The sequence below is a fragment of the Psammomys obesus genome, unplaced genomic scaffold (genome assembly GCF_907164565.1).
Source record: "Psammomys obesus unplaced genomic scaffold, mPsaObe1.curated_primary_1811, whole genome shotgun sequence".
Taxonomy (NCBI): Eukaryota; Metazoa; Chordata; class Mammalia; order Rodentia; family Muridae; genus Psammomys; species Psammomys obesus.
The window spans coordinates 27803305-27824492 of record NW_026596034.1 but is presented as its reverse complement, the minus strand read 5'-3'; the positions used below and the strand labels follow the sequence as shown (position 1 = coordinate 27824492).

Sequence of the window (21188 nt, the reverse complement as noted above, 5' to 3'; positions counted from 1 at the left end):
TATATATATATATATATATATATATATATATATATATATATATATATTGTTTACTAAAGAGTTCACACACACCACAGTGTATATGTTGTTTGTCATGTAAGACCTCCATTGCTCTCAAGGTACAGCATGTTTGCAATGCAGAATAATTCCTTACATGACCAGTGTCTATGTGTGATTCCATGATTGGCTGTTACCTTACTGGGAGACCTGAATTTTAAATTTTTATTAAATATTCATATCTATAGGATGTGGCTGCTGGGAATTGAACTCAGGACCTTTGGAAGAGCAGACAGTGCTAACTACTGAGCCATCTCTCCAGCTTCTAAATTGTACCATTGTTGATGAATAAACATACTTAAAAAAAATTTAGTCAGGACTGGCAAGATGGCTTAATGATTAAGACAGTTGCTGCTCTAGCAGAGGACCTGGGTTCAGTTCTCAGCATCTGTATGGTGGCTTGCAGCTGCCTGTAACTTGTAAGGTGGCAGGGAACTTAACGCCCTCTTGACCTCCACAGGCTTCCATGTACATAGTGTGCATACACGCACTCAGGAACACACACACGCACACTAAAGGAGTAAATATTCCTAAAAAGTTAAATTTAAACCTCAGCCTACATTCTTCTATAGTGTTATTGGTAATCCCAGATTTAAACTCTCAGGAGTGTAAGGTGGCCAATGGATAGAGGAAAGGGAGTGAATAATTTTGTATTCTGTCTTGTCTTCCTTTTTCTGGGTGGCTGTTGGGGATTAGAAAAAGAAAGCAAAGTGGCCTCTTGTTAGAAGACGAAGAGGAAGATGGCAAGGAACAATCTGGAGGCAGCAGTAGTGAAGAAGATGAAGAAGCGCAAGAAGGGGACCTTGGGTCAGAGAATGCAAGAAAGAAGAAGGAAGATGAACTGTGGGCCAGCTTCCTCAATGATGTGGGACCAAAGTCGAAAGCAGCCCCAAGCTCACAAGTTAAGGTGAGCTGAGAAATTGGCGGGATAAAGACCAGAGACACCCTCAGTTCCTCAGTAGCTTCCCTTTTTAAAATTTACAAGCTGACTGACTTGAGATTTGAATCTCAAAGCGAAAAGCAAACTAGATGCCTTTTGATATTGTCTTCACTAAGGGAAAAACAAAGCATTCCTTAACAGTAGAGAAAATGAGCTGTTTTAATCAGATAAATTTCTAGCAGATCTTTATAAACTTTTATTTAAAGATTTATTTGTTGGACTGGAGAGAAGACTCAGTGGTTAAGAGTACTTACTGCTCTTCCAGAGTTCCTGAGGTTAATTTTCAGCACACTTATCAGGTAGTTTACAAATGCTTATAAGTCTAGCTCCAGGGGATCTGTTGCCTTCTTCTGATCTCCAAAGACACCTGTATATATGTGGCTTAGGTCCCACCCCCCACATATATATAAATAAAAATTTAAAAAGATTTATTTGCTACTATTTTCAATTATGAGTATATGTTTGTGCCTGTGTGGGTATTTGCTTGTGAGTACAGGTGTCCAAATTGGCCAAAGGCATTAGATTACCCTAGAGCTGCAGTCATAGGCGGTTTTAAGTTACCTGACATAGGTGCTAAGAACTGAGCCCAGGTCCTCAGCAAAAGTTATTATCATTGCTTAATATTTATTTATTTGATACTTTATTTAATTTATTTAATACTTATTTATTATGTATACAATGTATGCCTATAGGTCAGAAGAGGGCGTCAGAGCTCTTTAGAGATTGTTGTGAGCCACCATGTGGTTGCTGGGAATTGAACTCAAGACCTCTGGAAGAGCTACCAGTGCTCTGATCCTCTGAGCCATCTCTCCAGCTCTTGGTGAAAAGTCTTAACTGCCAAGCTACCTCTCCAGCATCTCCAATAGACCTCTTTTATGTTATTTTATTTTTTTACGTACATAGGTGATTTACTTGCATGCATGTCTTGTAGTGCCCATGGTGGCCAGAAGAGGGCATCCGTTTTCTGGAACTGGAGTTATAGATGGCTCTGAGCCCCTTTATGGGTTCTGGAAATCTAACCTGGACGCTCTGGAAGAGCAGTCAGTGTGCTTAAGTATTAAGCCATCTCTTCAGTCATCTTTTAACTGATTGGAGATGAAATATGAGAGAACAGCCCTAAGCAACATGTTCAGGTAGTTTTTTCAGTCTTACACTTTGGTGAAAGCGATTGATTGATTGATTGATTGATTGACTGATTGATTTTTGAGGCAGGGTCTCACTGTGTAGCCCTGGCTGTCCTAGAACTGTGTAGACCAGGCTGGCTTCAGGCTAACAGAGATCCTGAGTCTCTGCCTGCTGAGTGCTAGGCAGAGGTGTGCCTTACCACGGGCCTGATTCCATTTATTTCTCTTTTTCTAGGCAGCAGAGGAGACTGAAGAGACTAGTTCAAATAAACCATTGCTTAAAGCAGATGAGCTAGAGAAACCTAAAGAGTCAGAAAAGGTGAAAATTACCAAGGTGTTTGACTTTGCTGGTGAAGAAGTGAGGTAAGAGGATTTTCACAGTTTGCAACTCTGTGGCCGTCCAAGTGCTGCTCCACATCTGCCCTGGGCTCCGCCCAGGTTGCTGCTTTGCCTGAGTATCTGCATTTGGAAATTTGTGTTTCCATTTGCTCATTGCCATGCTTCGTGCTTTGGGTAAAGCATTTTCTTTCCATTGCTGTGAGACAGCAGCCCAGTGAGATCTCTAAATCAGGCAGGAATTGAAAATACTAGGAAAAAAATTGGGTTCATTATAATTTGTTACTTTAATATTGTTTGAATTGGTTTGCATTTATTTAGTTTAGTGTATAAAAGCAGTTTATTTTAGAGCTTTTGAGTAGTTAAGCCGCTTGGCGGCTGGCTTGCTTGCTTGCTTGCTTCATTTCTTCACTAATTTATTCATTCATTCATTTATACACAAGGTCTCACTGTGTAGCCCTGCCTGTCCTGGAATTCACTATGTAGACCAGGCTGGCCTCGAATTCACAGAGATCCACCTGCCTCTGCTTTCTGAGTGCTAAGGTTAAAGGCATGTGCCACTAAGAGAGCTTTTTTGGGTTTTTGGTTGATTTGTTTTGATTGTTTTGTTGGGGTTTTCCGGGATGTTTTAATTAAGAACCACATGCCTGGAATTTTCACTTCCCTCATTTGTTAAATTTATAATGTAAAAGCAGTAGTTCTATAATTTAGAGCTAAATAAGAACAGATGAAATTTCTTTCTCTCTTTCTCTTTCTGTCTTTCTTTCTCTTTCTCTCTCTCTCTTTCCCTCTTTCTCTTTCTCTCTCTCTTTTCTTTCTTTGTTTCGTTTTCGAGACAGGGTTTCTCTGTGTAGCCCTGGCTGTCTTAGACTCACTTGTAGACCAGGCTGACCTTGAACTTACATTGATCTGCCTGCCTCTGCCTCCCTGAGTGCTGGGATTAAAGGAGTGAGCTGAGCCTCCTCAGATTCTTAAATCCCATATATTAAGTGGTATTAGTGTCAGTATATAACCTATGTACAACCTCTTTTCTACATTAAATACCTGATTTGTAATACTTGATAATGTAAATGCCACCTAAGTAGCACAGTATGAAGGCACTGGCGATAAGAACTATATGTGTATACATTCTGTGCAGATAGGTTTTCCCCCTAAATGTTTTCTGCCCATATTAGTTGATCCATGAAATATAACTCACTAAAACACAGCTTTCATGCATGGCAGAAGAGGGAATCATATTCCGGTTACAGATGGTTGTGAGCCACCACGTGGCTGCTGGGAATTGAGCTCAGGACCTCTGAAAGAACAGACAGTGCTCTTAACCACTGAGACATCTCTCCAGCTCACAGTACAGCTTTTTAAAATTTCTTTAGATTGTGTCTCATTGTAGCCCTGGAACTCACTATGTGACCCAAGATGGATGGACTTATGATATTCCATCTGCCTCAGCCTCCTGAGTACAGAGGCTATATGCATAAACTACCATGCCCATCAAAACTTTTATTATTTTATGTGTGTGGGTCTTTTTGCCTGTGTGTATGTCTGTGTGCCATGTACATGCCTAGTGCCTGAAGATGTCAGAAGAGGGTGTCAGATTTCCCTAGAACTGGAGTTACAGATGGCTCTGAGCCACCATGTGGATGCTGGGAATAGAACCCAGGACCTCAGGAAGGGCAACCAGAGCTCCTAACTTCTGAGCCATCTCTCCAGTACCAAATTCACTCATTTGAGAAATTTTTTTTCAAAAACATTTTCTTTTGTGAAACATACTTAGGGCAGTGTTATAATAATAGTATTACAGTGAACACCCCGACAGTACACATTCTGTCGTGCAGATCCACTTCTGGTCAGTGTTTTGTCTGTCTTTATGTGTGGGTGTGGGCATTCTTGTCACAGCATGTGTATGGAGTCCAGAGGACAGCTTGTAGCAGTTGGTTCTCTTTCCTCAATAAGGTCCTGGGAATTGAACTCAGTTTGCCAGGTTTTGGCAACCTTTACCTGCTAAGCCATCTTGGCAGACCATGATAAAAGTGAACTCTCTTGTGACAGTTTGCTTCCAACTGGACTTAACCTCTGTTCTTTTTAATGTAGTGATTGTAATGGCTAAGTCTGAATAATGTGATGTGTTCAACAGGTGCATTTATACTCACAGTTACAGTACCTCTTGTCTTAGGCCAATGGCAGGTGGCTTTTGCTTTTTAAGATTTTCTCATTTTTCACGAGTAATCGATAGTTTTGCAGCCCATATTTTTAATAGATCTAGATATGATTCTGTTCCAGCCTTTTAGGCCCCAGTTATCCCATTGATATTCTTTCTTAGTTGTTCTACAGTCAAGATCCAGTTCAAGATTAAGTAGTGTGTTTGTTGGCCTTTTAAGGATCCAGACAGTTTGTATTGGAGAACATATTTCAATTTAGATTATTACTTTGCCTTCTATGTTTAGTTTCCAGTTAATCATCTTAGACCAGTGGCTCTCAACCTTCCCAATTCCGTGGCCCTTTAATACAGTGCCTCATATTGAGGTAACCTCAACCATAAAATTATTTTGTTGCTGCCTCATAACTAATTTGGCTCCCGTTGTGACTCATAATGTAAATGTCTGATATGCCACCCATGTGAAAGGACCCTTTGACCCCCCAGGCGTTGTGTCCCACAGGTGGAGAGCTGCTGCCTTAGACACACATACTGCACTGGCAGTGCACTGGCTGTCCTTCAGGAGCCAGTATTAGTGATCAAGGGCATGGGCAGCATCGCTGAGGCTCTCCATTGTAAGGCACGCTTGGTAACCAGGCACTCTGAGGCTTATCACATGGCCACTGATGATGTGAGTTAGAAATGTGTTTTGCCTCCTGAAATCATACTGCAGTTATCCAGTAGACAGTGACAGGACAGACACAGCACACCATCAACATTTACAAATCTGCCAGGGCGCAGTGGCTCACGCCACTAATCCCAGCATTCGGGAGGCAGAGGCAGGTGGATCTCTGTGAGTTCAAGGCCAACCTGGTCTCCAGATTGAGTCCAGGACAGCCTAGGCTTTACAAAGAAACCCTGTCTCAAGAAGAAACGAAACTTGTTTGGACACAGCAAGGCATTTGAACATAAGAAGTCACAGCAGTTGTGACAACCTGCATACGATCATGCAGACAGAATTCCAGCATGTGAAGAGGATTATAGAGTTGAGGTCCTCGCTGAGGAGCTGTTGGCAATGGCTGCCGAGGGAAGGAAGGTCAGTTTCTTTAAGGAGGTGGCTCCTGAGAGACTACCCGTGTTCCAGTAGATTCCCTACACCTAGCCACATGGAAGCAGCCCAGAGTGGGCTCGAAAAGAAAAAAGAAACATAGGAAGTTGAGTGGATAACAGGAGGCAAAGAAGAATTAGAAGAGAGGAATGGGGTGAACTTAATCAAAACACATTATATGCTTTGTACTAAATTCTCAAAAAGTAAAAATGTAGAGAGTATATTAACATGTCATAGAAAATACAAGTTGTGAGCCAGCCAAGTCTGTAGAGCAAGTTCCAGCTGGGACAACCCGGTAGAACCCTGTCTCCAAGCCTGCGTTGGCTTGGATCACTTCCTGCATGTTAGTGTGTGCATCCACTTGCTTTCAAAAGTCAACAGTGAGCTTTGATCCTAGCTCTTGGGAGGCAGAGGCAGGTGGGTCTGTGTGAGGTGGAAGCCAGGCTGGTTTACAGAGAGAGTCAACAGAGAAAAAGGGGAAACATTTGTAAACAAATGTATGAAATTTGTAGAGGCAGTTGTGGACCTTGGTGAGCACTCAGGAGTCTGCCATGTGTACCGTTTGTCAGAAGAGGGCAGCACCGTCTGTCAAGTAAACACGAGACAGGTACCTCCTTTTCATTAATTACAAATTCACACACATGCACTTTATTTATACTTCGCAGTAATACATGCTAATTTTTAAAAATTATATATTTTTGGAATATGTAACAGAACAAGTGAGTGTTTTCAAAATCCTTCCTCATGAAGGACTACATAAGCTTGTTAAAGCCTGCTGTATCCGTGCACTCCTGTAATCCCAGCACTTGGGAAGGGGAACCTGGGGTACGTATATATGATTATGTATGTATCTAATTATACAGTCATTATGCTGTACATGGTATATTTATATATTGTATATATAATGGAATACATATATTTAAACCTGTTGATAATCGCTGTTGGCAAGATTTTTTTTTTGGGTCTCAAGGTAGGGTTTCTTAGACTGGCCTCAAACTCAGAGATTTACCTTCCTTTGCCTCCATAGTGCTAGGATTAAAGGTGTGAGCCACAACCTCCAGCCTATTGGCAAGACTTTTTAAAGAAATATTACTTAAGGTAATTAAAGAACTTTTTTGAAGGATCTTAGGAGATTTGAACTTTGACTACCCAGGCACAAACTTGGTGTTTGGGATTGAGCATGTCTTTTAATCTCTCAACATCATTATTTTGTTTCTTCTTTTTGTCTTTGTCTCAAATTAAGGGTGCCATGCATCATTCAAGAAACGTGAAAGAAGTGGAAGCCCAGAGACTGCTCAGTCTCCAAGTGGGCGCCCTAGTAAGGGGAGCAGGGCTGCCTCTGACGTGAACTCAGTGGCTGGCTCTCTGATCACCTCCCTCTGGGGGGTGTAGCCTTGCCAAGACACAGAGGAAGATGATGCAGCCAGTCCTGATGAGACCTGATAGGCTAGGGTCAGATAGAGGGGGATGAGGTTCTCCCCTTTCAGGACTAGGGAAAGGGCATAGGGAGAGAAGAAGGATGGTGGGTGGGACTGGGAGGAGACCAGGGAGGGGGCTACAGCGGGGATACAAAGTAAATAAACTGTAATAAATAAATTAATTTAATTAAAATTTAAAAATGTAAAAGAGCTAGTAGGAGAAATTTCTAAGTTTAAAAATGAGGTAGTATTATCATGAAATTAATCTTTTAGTTTCTCAAACTTTGTTGTAATGGTGAAGTTTTGGATTCTTCAGTGAAAACTATTAATTTTTTAAGCCTTGGGAAAGGGAGGAAATGATCAATTCCTACCCCTTCTCTATCACATAGCCAGCTGACCCTGTGAGCTCAGACTTTCCAAAATGATTCACCTTTTGGAAAACTCCAGTCATGGAAAAGTTCTATCCAAATAAAGACTATAGGACATTAAGTGAGTGAAAATTAAGTTAAAATGGAATTTCTTCTGAAAACACATGAATCAGTAGAGGCTTTTTCCTATCAGGAGTCCCCCTCTCGTGTGAGATGATTATAAATTAACCATCCTCCTGCTTAACAGTACTGTGATAGCTAAATCCTTCACTGCTTCCCAAAAGTGAAGTGAACTTTCTGGCACCTCTGATCACAAGCAGAGAGCCAGCTTGGCCCATCGTGTGAAGAGTGTGGAGACCCTGTGTGGTAAAACAAATGGCAGAAAGAGTGGAGTTGTTCTAGTGTTATCAGCAGAGAGCAGACTGATGTTACTTTGTATCAACTATCAAGTTCCTTAAGAAGTACCCTTAGTTGTAGCCAGTATAGATAAGATAGACTTTGGCACAATAGATTAGAAAGGGTATTCCTGAGGGTTAGATTTTCCCCATGCCTACTCCGTGGCACTCTTGCTATATGTCATGGATTGTCATGTCACTTGTCTAGTTGGCTGTGTTGCTGGATTGTGAGCTGTTAATGGCAGAATCCGTGTCTATGGTATTTCTCTATGTGTCTAGTGTTAACAGGATCAGCACCTGGGATGCTTTCCAGAAATGTTTACCTAAGTATGTATCAGTCTTGTTAGTCCTGTGGTAAAACAAGAACAACAACAACAACAACAAAAAAAAACCAAGTGTAAATTACAGGATTGATGCTTTCCTCTCTTTGCTGCTTGGATTGCTTGTTCTTCCTATCCTAGCATTGTAAAGTTTCAGCTGTGTGCTTTGATATTGATCCTTTAAAGTTTGTTAGTCAAGTATTCTGTGGCTCTTCATTGAAACACATTTTTCAATTCTAGACTTTTTTTGTTGTATTTTTCCCCTTTCTGATATGTGTCTTATTTGCTATAGTTGGGCAACAAGCTGTGCCTCAGTAGCGTAACACAGTAAATGTTTTTGGTTTTTGTTGTTGTTTTTCAAGACAGGGTTTCTCTGTGTAGCCTTCTTGGCTGTCCTGGACTCTAGACCAGGCTGACCTGAAACTCATAGGAATCCCCTTGCCTCTGTCTCCCTGAGTGCTGAGTTTACAGGCGTGCCCCACCACGCCCGGCTCTGTTTCTTGTAGTGCTAAGAACGTTATGCCAGTGGCTTAGCACTTGATTTGGTCGCTCAGCCCTCTGGCATGTACAGCCTTTAAGGGTGGCTTTTCATTTCACTCCTCTAATTTCATTCCTGTCCTTCTGTGGTTTTCATTTTCTCTAAATGCAGCGGATCCCTATGGATTAGCAGTGGTGGGACATAGCCTGTGTTTTGAGGTAAAGAAAGGCTTAAGATGTTCCTAATGCAAGCTTTCAGCTGGTTGTGGCAGTCTGAGCCTCTCTTCCACCTTTTAAGGTTCCTGATCATTAAATTTAACGAGGCTTTCTAAGGTTCTGTAATACAAATTGGCTTTCTTGTCATCTTTTCCACATAGCTCCAAGCTTAGTAGATTAGAGGAAAGCCAGTTATGACTTACGTATTTGCTACCTTTTTTGAGTCAAAAATCTCACGTAGTTGAGGATGACTTTGAACTCCTGATCTCTTGCTCAACTGAGTGTGAAGATAAAAGAGGCATCTGTCACCATGTTTGTTACTTTCTGGGAGTTTGATTAATACCTTTTTTTTTGTTGTTGTTGTTGCAGTTAATTTAATGGTATGGCCTAGTAATGTTTATTATTAGCCCTGTAATTATTATGTCAGCATAATCTAAACTGCTATCACAATCAATAAAAGACAGACACCTGATAGATTTTTATAATAGCCTTATCTTACCTGAGGCAGAGCAGATATTAACCCTCTAAACTACCTTTACCTTCCAGCCCCATCCCAGACTACCTCGATTTCATAATTCCATAAATCCTGTGCCTTCTCTCATCTGGGCTGTTTCCCCATCCACGCCCACTGTGTGCTTCTCCCACGGTAACCCACGGCGGCTCTTTCCTTTCTTCCTCCTCCTCTTCTGCTACCTGTCTCTTTCCACCCAAGCTCCTTCTGCCCTCCCAAATGTAGGCCTTTTAGTCAGCCAGTCAGGGGTAATTGGGGACATTCCTTCTCATCACGTGGGTGCAGGAGCCAGTACAGTTCAGCGGGCATAGCAATGCCTGTGGCAGGGTGGCAACCAGATCTCAAGCCACTGGAATCAGCCTTGAGGACAGCCCAGACCAACCCCCGCATTTCTCCTGTTGCCCTTCTTCTTGCTAATGTTGTATAGTTTCAGTTACATTTATTTGCCACTATTAATAGGACTTTGGCAGGAAATGGACGATAAAGGACGTGCTGGTTCTTCATTAATCACGTTGACTCTTCTGTGGATTCTGTTCAGGACCAGGAAACCTGAAGGAACCATTTTGAGTTCCACATTAAGACCAAGGGTTTTTTGTTTGTTTGTTTTATTTTGTTTTGTTTGTTTAAAGATTTCCTTTATTTATTTTAAATGTTCTATGTGCATATACATCTGCATGCCAGAAGAGGGCAGTAGAGGGTATAGATGGTTATGAGCCACCATGTGGTTGTGGGAATTGAACTCAGGACCTCTGGAAGAGCAGACAGAGCTCTTAAGCACTGAGCCATCTCTCTAGCCCAAGACCAAGGTTTTGATACAGGTTTATTTTGGGTATTGGTTTGGCAGTATGACAGATCACCCCAAAATATACTGGATGACATAAAACAACTAGCTGTTGTGTTGCAGTTTCTCATAACTCCAGAGGCCATTAGGTCCAGCGGTCAGGCAGTTGCTCAGACTCAGGCTCCCTTTAATCAGATAGTGGTTGGGACCATCTTAGAGATTGAGTTCTTCTAATGCTTAAGGACTCCTGGGAGCTCGGAATGCTGCCTCAGACATCTTTCTGTCTATGTGACCTATGATGCGGTGTGGCTTTAGGACAGGAGTTCTAAAGATGTATTCTCAGAGGAGAAAGGCTTCAGAAGGCCTATTGGGCCACTTGCACAGAACTCCCTTAGGTGAGGCAGTTTGGAGGGGTTTGTTTAGGTTCTGGAAGAGCACGTGAGACAGGAGATGTGTGAAAACCAGTTTGGAAAATACCATTTGTTGGCAGAATTTCACTAGCACTGCTGTGTAGTCCCTGGATAGTTGAGTAAGTAGCCTAGGTTTCAGTTTCAACACTTGGGACTGTAAATAGCTTCCTGTTGGTGTAGTAATACTGTAAAGCAAACCCCCACCCCTACCCCGGTAAGCAGCAGTCGGTAAGCATTGGAGAGCTGCTGCGGTGTTCCTGCATTAGCTGGAATTTGCCTTATCTCATCTTGGCTTCAAGCTTAACTCTGTGCCACTTACAAAACACACAATATTAAGTGCAGCAGTAAGGTGGCTGTTCATTAGCAAATTTACCCTGGAAGGTGGGAAAGCCTTATATAACCTCATAGGTGGGATTTATAGGACTTATTTTGTTATCTTGGGCTAATTGTTGGTTGAATATTTATAATACACTGACTATAATTTTGGATCTGCCTACTGGTAGATTGGAATTTAAACAGAATTTCTCGAATGTTTTTGTTGGTCTGGCATGTCAAAGCAGGCATCGCAATTCTCTTACCTGGAATATGAGGTGCCTTAAATACCCTGATTTCATCCTTTAGAACTCAGTTTTGGGGCTGGAGAGATGGCTCAGTGGTTAGGAGCACTGTCCGTTCTTCCAAAGGACCAGGGTTCAATTCCCAGCGCCCACATGGCAGCTCATAACTGTCTGTAGTGCCAGTTCCAAGGGATTTGACACCTTCACACTAATGCACATAAAATAAAATTAAATAGAACTCAGTTTTACCCGATGCAGCTTTCTCGATTTGAAATGATTAGAAATTAGACAGGATTGTGTTGTATTTCCCTACTCTCTCAGTAGCTCCAGTTTGCCCAGTGTTAAGAAGTTGTGTTTTGTCTTTGGGTTGTAGGTGTAGAATAAGAAGGAGCCTTCTGTTGAGCATCTGCACTTGTTTGCTCTTCTTCTTGAAATGATGGCAGTGCTTTTGTTCCCGTGCCCCATCTCGCCTGTCACTTGCCCCTTGAGTCTTATATAAAGTGGAACAGTGCAGCCAGGGCTGTCTGTGGCTTTCATGGTAGTAACTGTGTAAGCTGAGACTCCGGTGGAATGCAGGAGGCCTGCGTTCTTAACTACGTCGTTATTTTCATGTTAGCGTCAGTCTGGGAAAAGTGTGTATTTGTAGAGCTGTTAGAGTGAGCTTTAAATATAAGATCATTTACTTCTTTCTCAGTGAGGGTTCTATTGCTGTGAAGAGACACCACGAGCACGGCAACTTTCTAAAGGAAGACATTTCAGTGGGGCTGGCTTCCAGTACAGAGGGTTAGTTCATTATCATCATGGCCAGAAGCATGGCAGCATGAAGACAGGCATGGTGCTGGAGGAACTGAGAGTTCTCCATTTTGATCCAGGAGAAGACTGGATGTGGGCCACCCTGGGCATTTCTTGAGCATTTAAAATAGACCTTTAAGACCTCAAAGCCCCACCTCCACATTGACACTTTCTCTCACAAGTTAGGCACCACCTCCTCTTGAAAAACCACACCTTCTAATAGTGCCACTCCCTATGGCCAAGCATTCAACCACATGAATCTATGGAGGCCATATGTATTCAAGCAATTTCCATTGCTATAATTTTGTTTCCTTTTTTAATAATTTCTTTTAATATATGCATTGATCTTTTGCCTGTGTATATGCCTGTGTGAGGGCACTGGATCCTGTGGAGCTGGAGTTAGACAGTAGAGAGTTGCCGTGTGGGTGCTGGGAGTTGAACTCGGGTCCTCTGGAAGAGCAACCAGTGCTCTTAACAGCAGAGCCATCTCTAGCACCCCGTTTTTGTTTCTTATCCCACTTGTAAATTTGTTGTCTCTTTCCTTGAACTAGGGTGACAAAGGAAGTAGACGCTTCATCTAAGGAAGCCAAGTCTTTTCTCAAGCAAAACGAGAAAGAAAAACCGCAGGCTCTTGTCACTTCAGTGGCACCACCACTCCCTGCTGGGTCCGGGTGAGTATTTGCATCAGTCCCAGGTGTAGTTGGCACACTGGGAAAACTTTTCTGTTTAAGGACATGCTTCTAATTGCAACTGACATCACTCCTTTTCTGAGATAGGGGATGAAATTCTGCCTTTTTGGAAGTATTTGCCCAGATGGAGTTTGCTAAAAAAAAAAAATCATCCGTAGATTGCTTATTTAGTAATCCCAGCCTGAAAAAAGTTAGCCACAAAGCCACAAAATGTAAATTGTATACCTAAAAATAATTTTTGTATGATTATTAGCAGTTCATCTGAACTTCTAATGAATGTTTGAATTGAGGACTTCGTTTCACCCCCATGACAACAAAGGAAAATAAAAAGGTCAAGTGGGCACAGGAGTCTGTACCTGTATTCCCGGCTATTCGGGAGACTGAGAACGGTGGATCACTTGAGCCCAGGAGTTGAGGAATAGCCTAGGCATCAGAGAGCCCATTTCAAAGAAAAAAGTCAAAAATGATTAAAAGAAGAAACTTTGATAGTTTATTTCCTTTGCTCTTTTCATACTTTATTTTTAGCCAAAGACTAAAATTCCTTTCTCTTTGAAAATAGCAAAAGTTCCTGTCTTCTTAATTTACATAAGAAGTAAATAAGAGAGGCCTAAGGCTGTAGGCTCTAAGGAAGTGACCACAGACCACATTACATGGGTATCACTGGCCAGCCAACAGAGTTCTGGGTAGGCCAGGCTCCTAAGCTTCCTTCTCTGGCATTCAGATAGGAACTGTCACCTCATTAAACATACTCATCTTTGTTGTGAACAGGAAAGTTGTTTTGTTTGTTTGTTTCTTTCTTTCTCTTGTTTTTTTTTTTCCCCCATCCCCCTCTTTCTCTTGTTTTTGAGACAGTCTTACTATATAGACCTGGCTTTGCCTAGGACTAAAGGTGTGTGTTACCATGCCTGGCAAAGCAGGGAAGTTTTATTTTACATTTTTTCTCCAACTAATTTTTCTTATCAAACTGTATAGGCAAATTTCCATCTTTTTAGCCTGGCTCTGAATAATTCTGTTCCAGTGGTATGTCCCATAGGGTACACTTACCTAGAAGCAGAATCTGAGACAAAAAAGTTTGCATGCAAGTAAGTCATTTATGTGAGAAGTGAGACCCAGAAAGGAAAGTAAAAGGAAGACAGATTTCTCAGACACTGCTCACTGCCTTTTCTGTTACATGTTAACCATATTGATTGCTGAGGAAGATTCTGGCTAAGCAGACTCTTGATAAAGGCAGCTGGGTTAATTGGATATCAGTAGACAGTCTCTTTAAGTTGACGGAGAGGGATTCCTCCTAGACCTGAGCTATGCAGTCCTGACATGGACAAGTTGCCAGGCCCAGTTGAGGAAAAAGCTGAGAGGACTCTGACAAGTGTGTTAAGGAGAGAGTCACCCTCAGGCTGCGTACAGGAAAACTCTTGGAATAGAGGAAGGTTGAGAAAAGGAGCTATTACTGGGGCTATTCTAGTGAAAAAGTTTTCAGTATATTAATGACCTACTGACTCCCCTACAAAAGGAGTAAAATGAAGTCTGTCCAAATCAACTTCTTTGAAAGCTATAATGGAATATACCAGAGTAGGAGAATAATATCTAAGTATCACAGTAAAAATGCATGAACATATGGACATTTATCTCTGTTTGGTACATTACTAGGCCTTGAATTTCTGATAAATCTCAAGTGGCCCTTCAAGGGTGATCTGCTTGTTTTTCTGACCTGTGTCTCAGAAAACTTTTACAGTTATAAATGCTTGAAACATCAAAGGAAATATCTGCTTTGGGGTTTGAAAGTGGACTCATTTTATCAGTGAAGACGTTAGCATCTGCAACAGATTCCATGTGAATGGCAGGTCTTTTTAAGGGAAGAATTTGCTGGAGTCATCTAGTATATAAGAGAAAAGTAATATAGTAGAATGTTTTTCATTCCCTTCCCCCCACTTTGGAACTGCTTCAGTTTATAGAAATTGTGTATTTTCCTTTTCTCTAAACAGATTTAAGCAATACAGGAAAACCAGTACAGAAGAGTAAAACATCCTGCCCCACATCTTTCAGTAACAAATAAGGACAGATGCAGAGAAGCCAATGTTTGTAACTGAAAATGCATTTCCTCTACATGTTTAAAATAGCACACTGCTTAGGCTATAAAAAGCCAAGAGTTTGTGTGTCAGGAATAGAGCAAACCCTCTTCTAATTAGAGACCAGAATCGGGCTATTACATTTGGTAGAGGAAATCACAATGCTTACTAAGTGTGTCTAAATTCTCATGGCTTCATCATCCAAGCTTCCTGATCTCCCTCTTCCTCTGCACATTGGATTCTTGCTGCATTCAGCTTCTTCCAGCTGGTAGCTGGCTGGGCTTCAACCACAGACTTGCTCTTTTCTTCCACTCTAACACGTACTACTCCATTAGTCTCATCAAGACTGAGAATCCTTGCTATAGACTTTATTGCATTTCTACTTTAAGCTGTAGCCTTACAGATTGGGAACAAACTAAGGCAATAAAATACAAGGTTGAAACATACTGTTTGCCTATGTGGTTTTGTCTTTTCTTGCCTCTTGGATGTAGAATCTCAAGTGACATGGTGGTGCCACATAAAGCAGTGTTCATCCCAAAGACAGGGAAGATTGGATTTGTCATAGAGCCACACGAAGATTAAATCTCAAATCGATAAGCTGGGTATGATGACTGTAATCCTAATATCCAGAGAAGAAGGCAGCAGGATCTGGGGGTTCAAGGCCAGCCTTGACTACATAGTGAGTGTGGTCCATCTGGACTGCATGATCAGCAGTAACGCCTGCTCCAGTGGTTTGTCAGTTGTCATTGTCTCTGGCTATCCCAGGAACCCAACATCTGTGAATAGTTTTCTCTCTAAACATCTAACATGAACTTTCCCAGAGTCCTCAGAAGTTAGTAATTATGAATTTAGCTTATTTTTATTTTTAAATAAGCACAATCGTTGACTTTTGATAAAGAGCAGTGAGCATTTCACTTAAAGTAACAGAAATCAGATGTAGCTGCAGCACTGGGAGGAAGTATTGCAAGCATTTGGTTAGACTGTGTTGCCTTGTTTTGTTGTTTGGATATGCGCTTATTTTCTTTCTCCAATGATAATGTTTATAGTTGAATGTACATTAAAAGCCGACAAGGTGGGCGTGGTGGCACACGCCTGTAATCCCAGCACTCGGGGAGGCAAAGGCAGCCAGATCTCTGTAAGTTTGAGGCCAGCCTGGACTACAAAGTGAGTCTGGGACAGCCGAGGCTACACAGAGAAACCCTGTTTCAGCGGGAGAGGGGGGAAAAGCCTGCGTACACATCAGGACCAGAGAGAGGCCTTTGAGTGGTTCAGTGAAAGCAGGAAGACCTCCAGCTGGGTCCCAAGGAAATGTCTAGATGTCATGAGTAAAAATTTATTGGTAATTATTGTAGTTAAAAAATAGAAGGAAGTAAATATTCCAGCAAACATGACCCCTGACAGTATGAGAGATCAAAAGTGATTTTAGAAGATGAACAGTGCTGTATCTGTTTGGTAATGTATAATTGGATGGTTGTTATTTTTAATATAGGGTCTTACTATACAGCAAGACTGCCCTCAAGCCTGTGATCCTCTTGCCTCAACCTTTGAATGTTGGGCTTGCAGGTCTGTGCTACCAAACCAGGCCCCAAAACAAAACAAAAACAACAAAAGTGCTTTAATGAGACAAAATGTAATACTATGTAATTTATCAATTTGAGTAATACTGTTCATTAGTTTCTGGCATACACGCAAGGTATATTCATAGTAACAGGCAGCTGCAATCATTTTTTGTCTCCTATAAAAGAAACACTGGACCTGTTGTTAACTGCATTCTCAACCCCACTCATGGACTTTCTGGGTCTAGGTTTGTTTATTTGTGCATTTCATGAGTGGAACCCCAGTATTTGCTTTTTTTCTTTTTAAGATGTATTTATATATTTTATACGTGTGAGTGTCTGCATGTGTGTCTGCACCAATGTGTGTACCTATGGGAGGGAGCCAGATTGTGGGATTCCATGGAACTGGAGTTACCGTGTGGGTACTAAGAACAGAACCTGGCTCTTCTACAAGAGCAGCAAGTCAAGCCGGGCAGTACTGCCTTTAATCCCAGCACTCAGGAGGCAGAGGTAGGTGGAGCTCTATGAGTTCAAAGCCAGACTGGTCTACAGAGAGTTCCAGGATAGCCAGGGCTACACAGAGAAACCCTGTTTAGTTTAAAAACAAAAGCAAGCAGCAAGTCCTCTTAACCTCTGAGGTGCCTTTTCTGACTTACCCTATCTTTAGGGTTCATCCATGTAGCATTTAACTATACTTTAATCTTTTTTATGCCCTTTGTGGAATTCTGTGATAGTAAGACTAGATTGCATTTTGTTTATGTAGGTGCTAATGAATGGACTTAGGGTGGTTTTTACGTTTGGCTACTGCAAATGTTTCTGTGGACATTCATGTACAAACTTTGTGTTATTGGGTGTTTTTATTGCTCTCAGATATATCCCTACAAGAATTTGTGTGTTAGACAGTAGCTAGAACAAGCTCTTTAATTACTATATTTTATTTTATTCTATGTGTTTGGGAGTTGTTTTCCCTACATGTCTGTCTGTGCATCAGGTGTGTGCCTGATGCCCTCAGAGGCCAGAAGAAGATGTCAGATCCTTTAGAGAGTGGAGATAAGAGATGGTTATGTAGGTTCTGGGAACTGGACCTGGGTCCCCTGCAAGAACAGCCAGTGCTTTTAATCACTGAGCCATCTCTCCTTAAGGGACTTCTAAGCTGTTCTAAAAATAAACCTCTACCTGGGTGTGGTGGCTGGAGTCTTTAATCCGAGAATTTAGGAGGCAGAGCAAGAAGATAGCTTGCTGCGAGTTGATGTCAGCTTGATCCATATAACAAGTTCTAGGCAAGCCAGGGATATTAGCAAACCCTGTCTTAGAAAATAACACAACAAAAGATCTGTATGTTAGATCTTCAAAAAATAAAATTAGAGAGCTGGAGAGGTATCCGTTATAAACCATTTTTGTTGTATTCTTACAATCTTAATTGTGCCACACAGAATGGTGTGAAAAATAGTGAAGTGTTTTAGATCCTTTCCGCATGTGTAGAACAGGTGCTTGGAATGATTCCACTTAGATTTTATGCAGGGTCGTGGTGGGAACAGATTTGTGAACAAGGTGGTGCAGACCTTCACTTAAAGAGGGCACTGTGATACCCTGGGGATGGAATAGTCTTCCTGGTTAGTTACAGCAGTGCTCACTGAGCATGCACTAGAGGGCAGAGTTAACCCTAGGAAAGCAAGCTCTCAGGTGAAGCAAGCGTTCCTAAGACTGCAGGCATGGTGCTGTACATTTTTCTTTGTCTAATTAGATTCATCTTTGACATGAGGTTTCTTTGTTCTGTGCTGTGCAGTCTTTAGATATATTAAATCACAGTTGCTTTTGTTTTCAATTCTGCTTCATTTAGAAAATTATTTTCCCTTCTCATTTTTACAATACAAAGTTTTATTTGTGGAGGCATTTTTATCGTTAATTTTTATCGTTAAGATGTGCTAACAGATGGCAGGGCCACTGATGGCGCTTGTTGCAAATCTTGATGAGAGAACTGACTCCCACAAGTTGTCCAATGGCCACACACATAATGTGGTACTCATGATCTTCTCCCTCTCCCCCAATAAAAATAAATAAATAAAAACCTTGAATTTTATAAAGAGAGAAATTGTGAGCCACTTTAGGGACTGCATTATAATATTGATTCTTTAAGAGTGCAGTATGCTGCCCATATTGGATGCTTCTGTGCGGAAGTGACTATTCTCATCTGTTTCAGTATTGGTGAAAAATGACATTCATTTGGAACCTGGCAATCAGAGAGCCCTATGTTCTGGCCAAGGTTCTGAGAAAAGAATCCTAGCACTATTTTATGGATGGTTTTAGGATTATATAGCGAGATTCACGTTACATTAAATTTTTTATTTCATTTGGGGATTTTTCTTACAGGAGAGGCCAACCAACTATGTTTTAATTATTTTGGTTGCTGATTGAAAATTAGGCTGGTCCTAGGTTCTTGCCAAAGCCCTGCTGTTATAAATGTAAGATGAAATAATGTAAAACTTTGAAAACAGATGAGCTAGAAAGATCTAAAGAAACGGAAAAGGTGAGAAGATGACAGATTCTAAGCAAGCATCTGTCTTTTGACCTAGTAAGCCTGATTGTTTAAGACCATAAAAGCACCATTTGGTTATTAACAGTACTTGAGCATGACACCATTTCAGCAGTTGCTGACTTGAGGATGAGTGGGAAGCCTGTGTCTTGCCATGCCTTCTGTTTTAAACTGAGAGCCCTTCCTTCACTCCAGCTGTTTGAGAAGTGTGGAGGAAGAAAAAGGCGTTTTCCCCATAGGCAAAGGGTTGAGGAAAGTCTCCTTTACTGTGGTGAGTGTTGGGTGCGGCAGTGTGCACCTGTCAGCCCAGGGTCATTCACGCAGGGCCCTCGCTCCTTTTCATGGGCCTTTCGTTGTGAGCCCTGGTGTTAAGTAGCTTGCAAAGCTTCTTTCCAGTTCAGCAGGTCCACCCTACTATGTGTTCAGGGGAAAGGGGAGCGTGCTGCACACTGCATTCTTGCCCGATGGGGTCCAGACCTCTTTATCCTCTGCCCCCACCCATTGCTCAATCCAGTAAATTCTTTTCATTCTTAGTGGAGCCTACATATTCCTATCTTTTATCCCACTATGTCCCCCTGCCACATAGTGGCCCATGTCATCTCCTCTTCTATAACCTTTTTTCTGTGCCTTACTTTTTGAAACATTTGTCTTTAGAATATTCTGAAGTCTCTCCAAAGCCTTGAACTGTTGTAATCCTTTCCTAAGTTTACTTAAAACCCACAGTTTCTCTTCCTGTATCCACCCAACTTGCCACTACTGGGAGAATTAGTCAGCGGTTCAGTTCAAATCATATTGCTTGCCCAAATTTTACCCTTATTGCTTCCTGTTAATTGCATATTCTTTTGCCCAAATGTTACAGGATTCCATCCTTTATCTCTAGCCAGCTTTTCTTTTTGTCTAAGTTATTCTATTTGGTAGTCAAAAGGTACTCCTCCTCTTTGGCCTACATTATTGTCTTTCAACTTTGGTATAGATTTTGTTTTGTTTCTTAAATCTGAGGTTTGATGACTTTTATCTGGCCTGGAAAATTCTCTGGCATTCTGACTATTGCATCTTTTGCATTCTGTCTTCTGGTACTCCTGTTAGGTAAGAGGTGTCCTCTTTGGCCTTGAATTGTTTAACTTCTTTTTGATATTGTCCACCTCATTATTTTTGAACTGCCATTTGGTTGTTTCCTGCATCTTCACTTTTTCTTTCACACTATCTAATCTAATTTCAGTGTGACTGACTTTTTCATTTTTTAGAAATCCTTGTCTGGTTTCTTTTCAAATTTGCTTCATTTTTGTGGGATCTTTGTCTGTCTGTCTGTTTGTTTGTTTGAGATGGGGTTTCTCTGTGTAGTTTTGACTATTCTGGTATTAAAGAACCATGCCTGGATAAATAATAATTTTTATTTTATGTACATTGGTGTTTACCCTTCATGTATGTCTGTCTGTGTGAGCATGTCAGATCTTGGAGTTATAGGCACTTGTGAGCCCTCCACGTGGGGTCTGGAAATTGAACTCAGGAAGAGCAGTCAGTATACCTAACCACTGAGCCCTCTTTCCAGCTCCCTGGGCTCTTATTCTTAAAGTCTGGCTTTCAGTGTGTCATCATTTTAAGTGTATTTCCTTTCTAACTTCTAGCCCATGGTTCTTGGGTTATGAAGCTATTCTGTACTCCTTTAAAAAAAAAAAAAAAAGGATTTATTTGTTACGTATACAGTATTCTGCCTACATGTACACCTTCATGCCAGAAGAAGGCACCAGATCTCATTATAGATGGTTCTGAGCTACCATGTGGTTGCTGGGAATTGAACTCAGGACCTTTGGAAGAACAGCCAGTGCTCTTAACCTCTGAGCCATCTCTCCAACCCATGATGGTACTCTTTTAAGGCCATGGGTTAACCTGTATTTATCAAACTTGATTATAAATTTATATCTCTTTGGTGCCCTGGATTGAGCATTGGCTTAGGCTAATCTGGAATATAAATTTGTGGTTTGGGATCCCTGGAAGACTGGAGGTTCTGTAGTCAGGATTATACTCTTGAATCCCCAATTAATATGAGTTGCCAACTCATGTCTGTTAATTCTCAGATGAGACATGTTTTCCTATCTGCCCACAACCTGAACAGAGATGAGCTCTTCTGTGTGCTCCTGTAACACTGGCTGGGTGTTTTCCCTGCCCATCCTTTCTCTCTAGTCAGGGTCTTGAGTTCTGTCTCTGTCTGTATAACAGAGACCAGTTCTGTTTTGATTGGATTTACAAAACCAGGCCCGGAAGTTATTAAAGCCTGCTCCCAGCCCGCTCAGTCATTCTGTCAGGTCATGAGCACTATTGTGGCTTTTCACTTCCTCCTTTTAAGTCTAGAGTTTGTGTGTGTGTGTGTGTGTGTGTGTGTGTGTGTGTGTGTGTGTGTGT

The 21188-nt window shown here is 41.4% G+C and overlaps 1 protein-coding gene across 1 annotated transcript in view; it reads left to right on the top strand.

The window, feature by feature from the left end:
• The window catches only part of Cfdp1 (craniofacial development protein 1), an 87962-nt gene that overhangs the window by 8175 nt on the left and 58599 nt on the right, over positions 1 to 21188 (top strand). The window contains exons 3-5 of the mRNA XM_055621475.1: positions 754 to 964; positions 2357 to 2484; positions 12496 to 12615. Coding sequence (XP_055477450.1) covers positions 754 to 964; positions 2357 to 2484; positions 12496 to 12615 — 459 coding nt within the window. The remainder of the gene's footprint in view (positions 1 to 753; positions 965 to 2356; positions 2485 to 12495; positions 12616 to 21188) is intronic.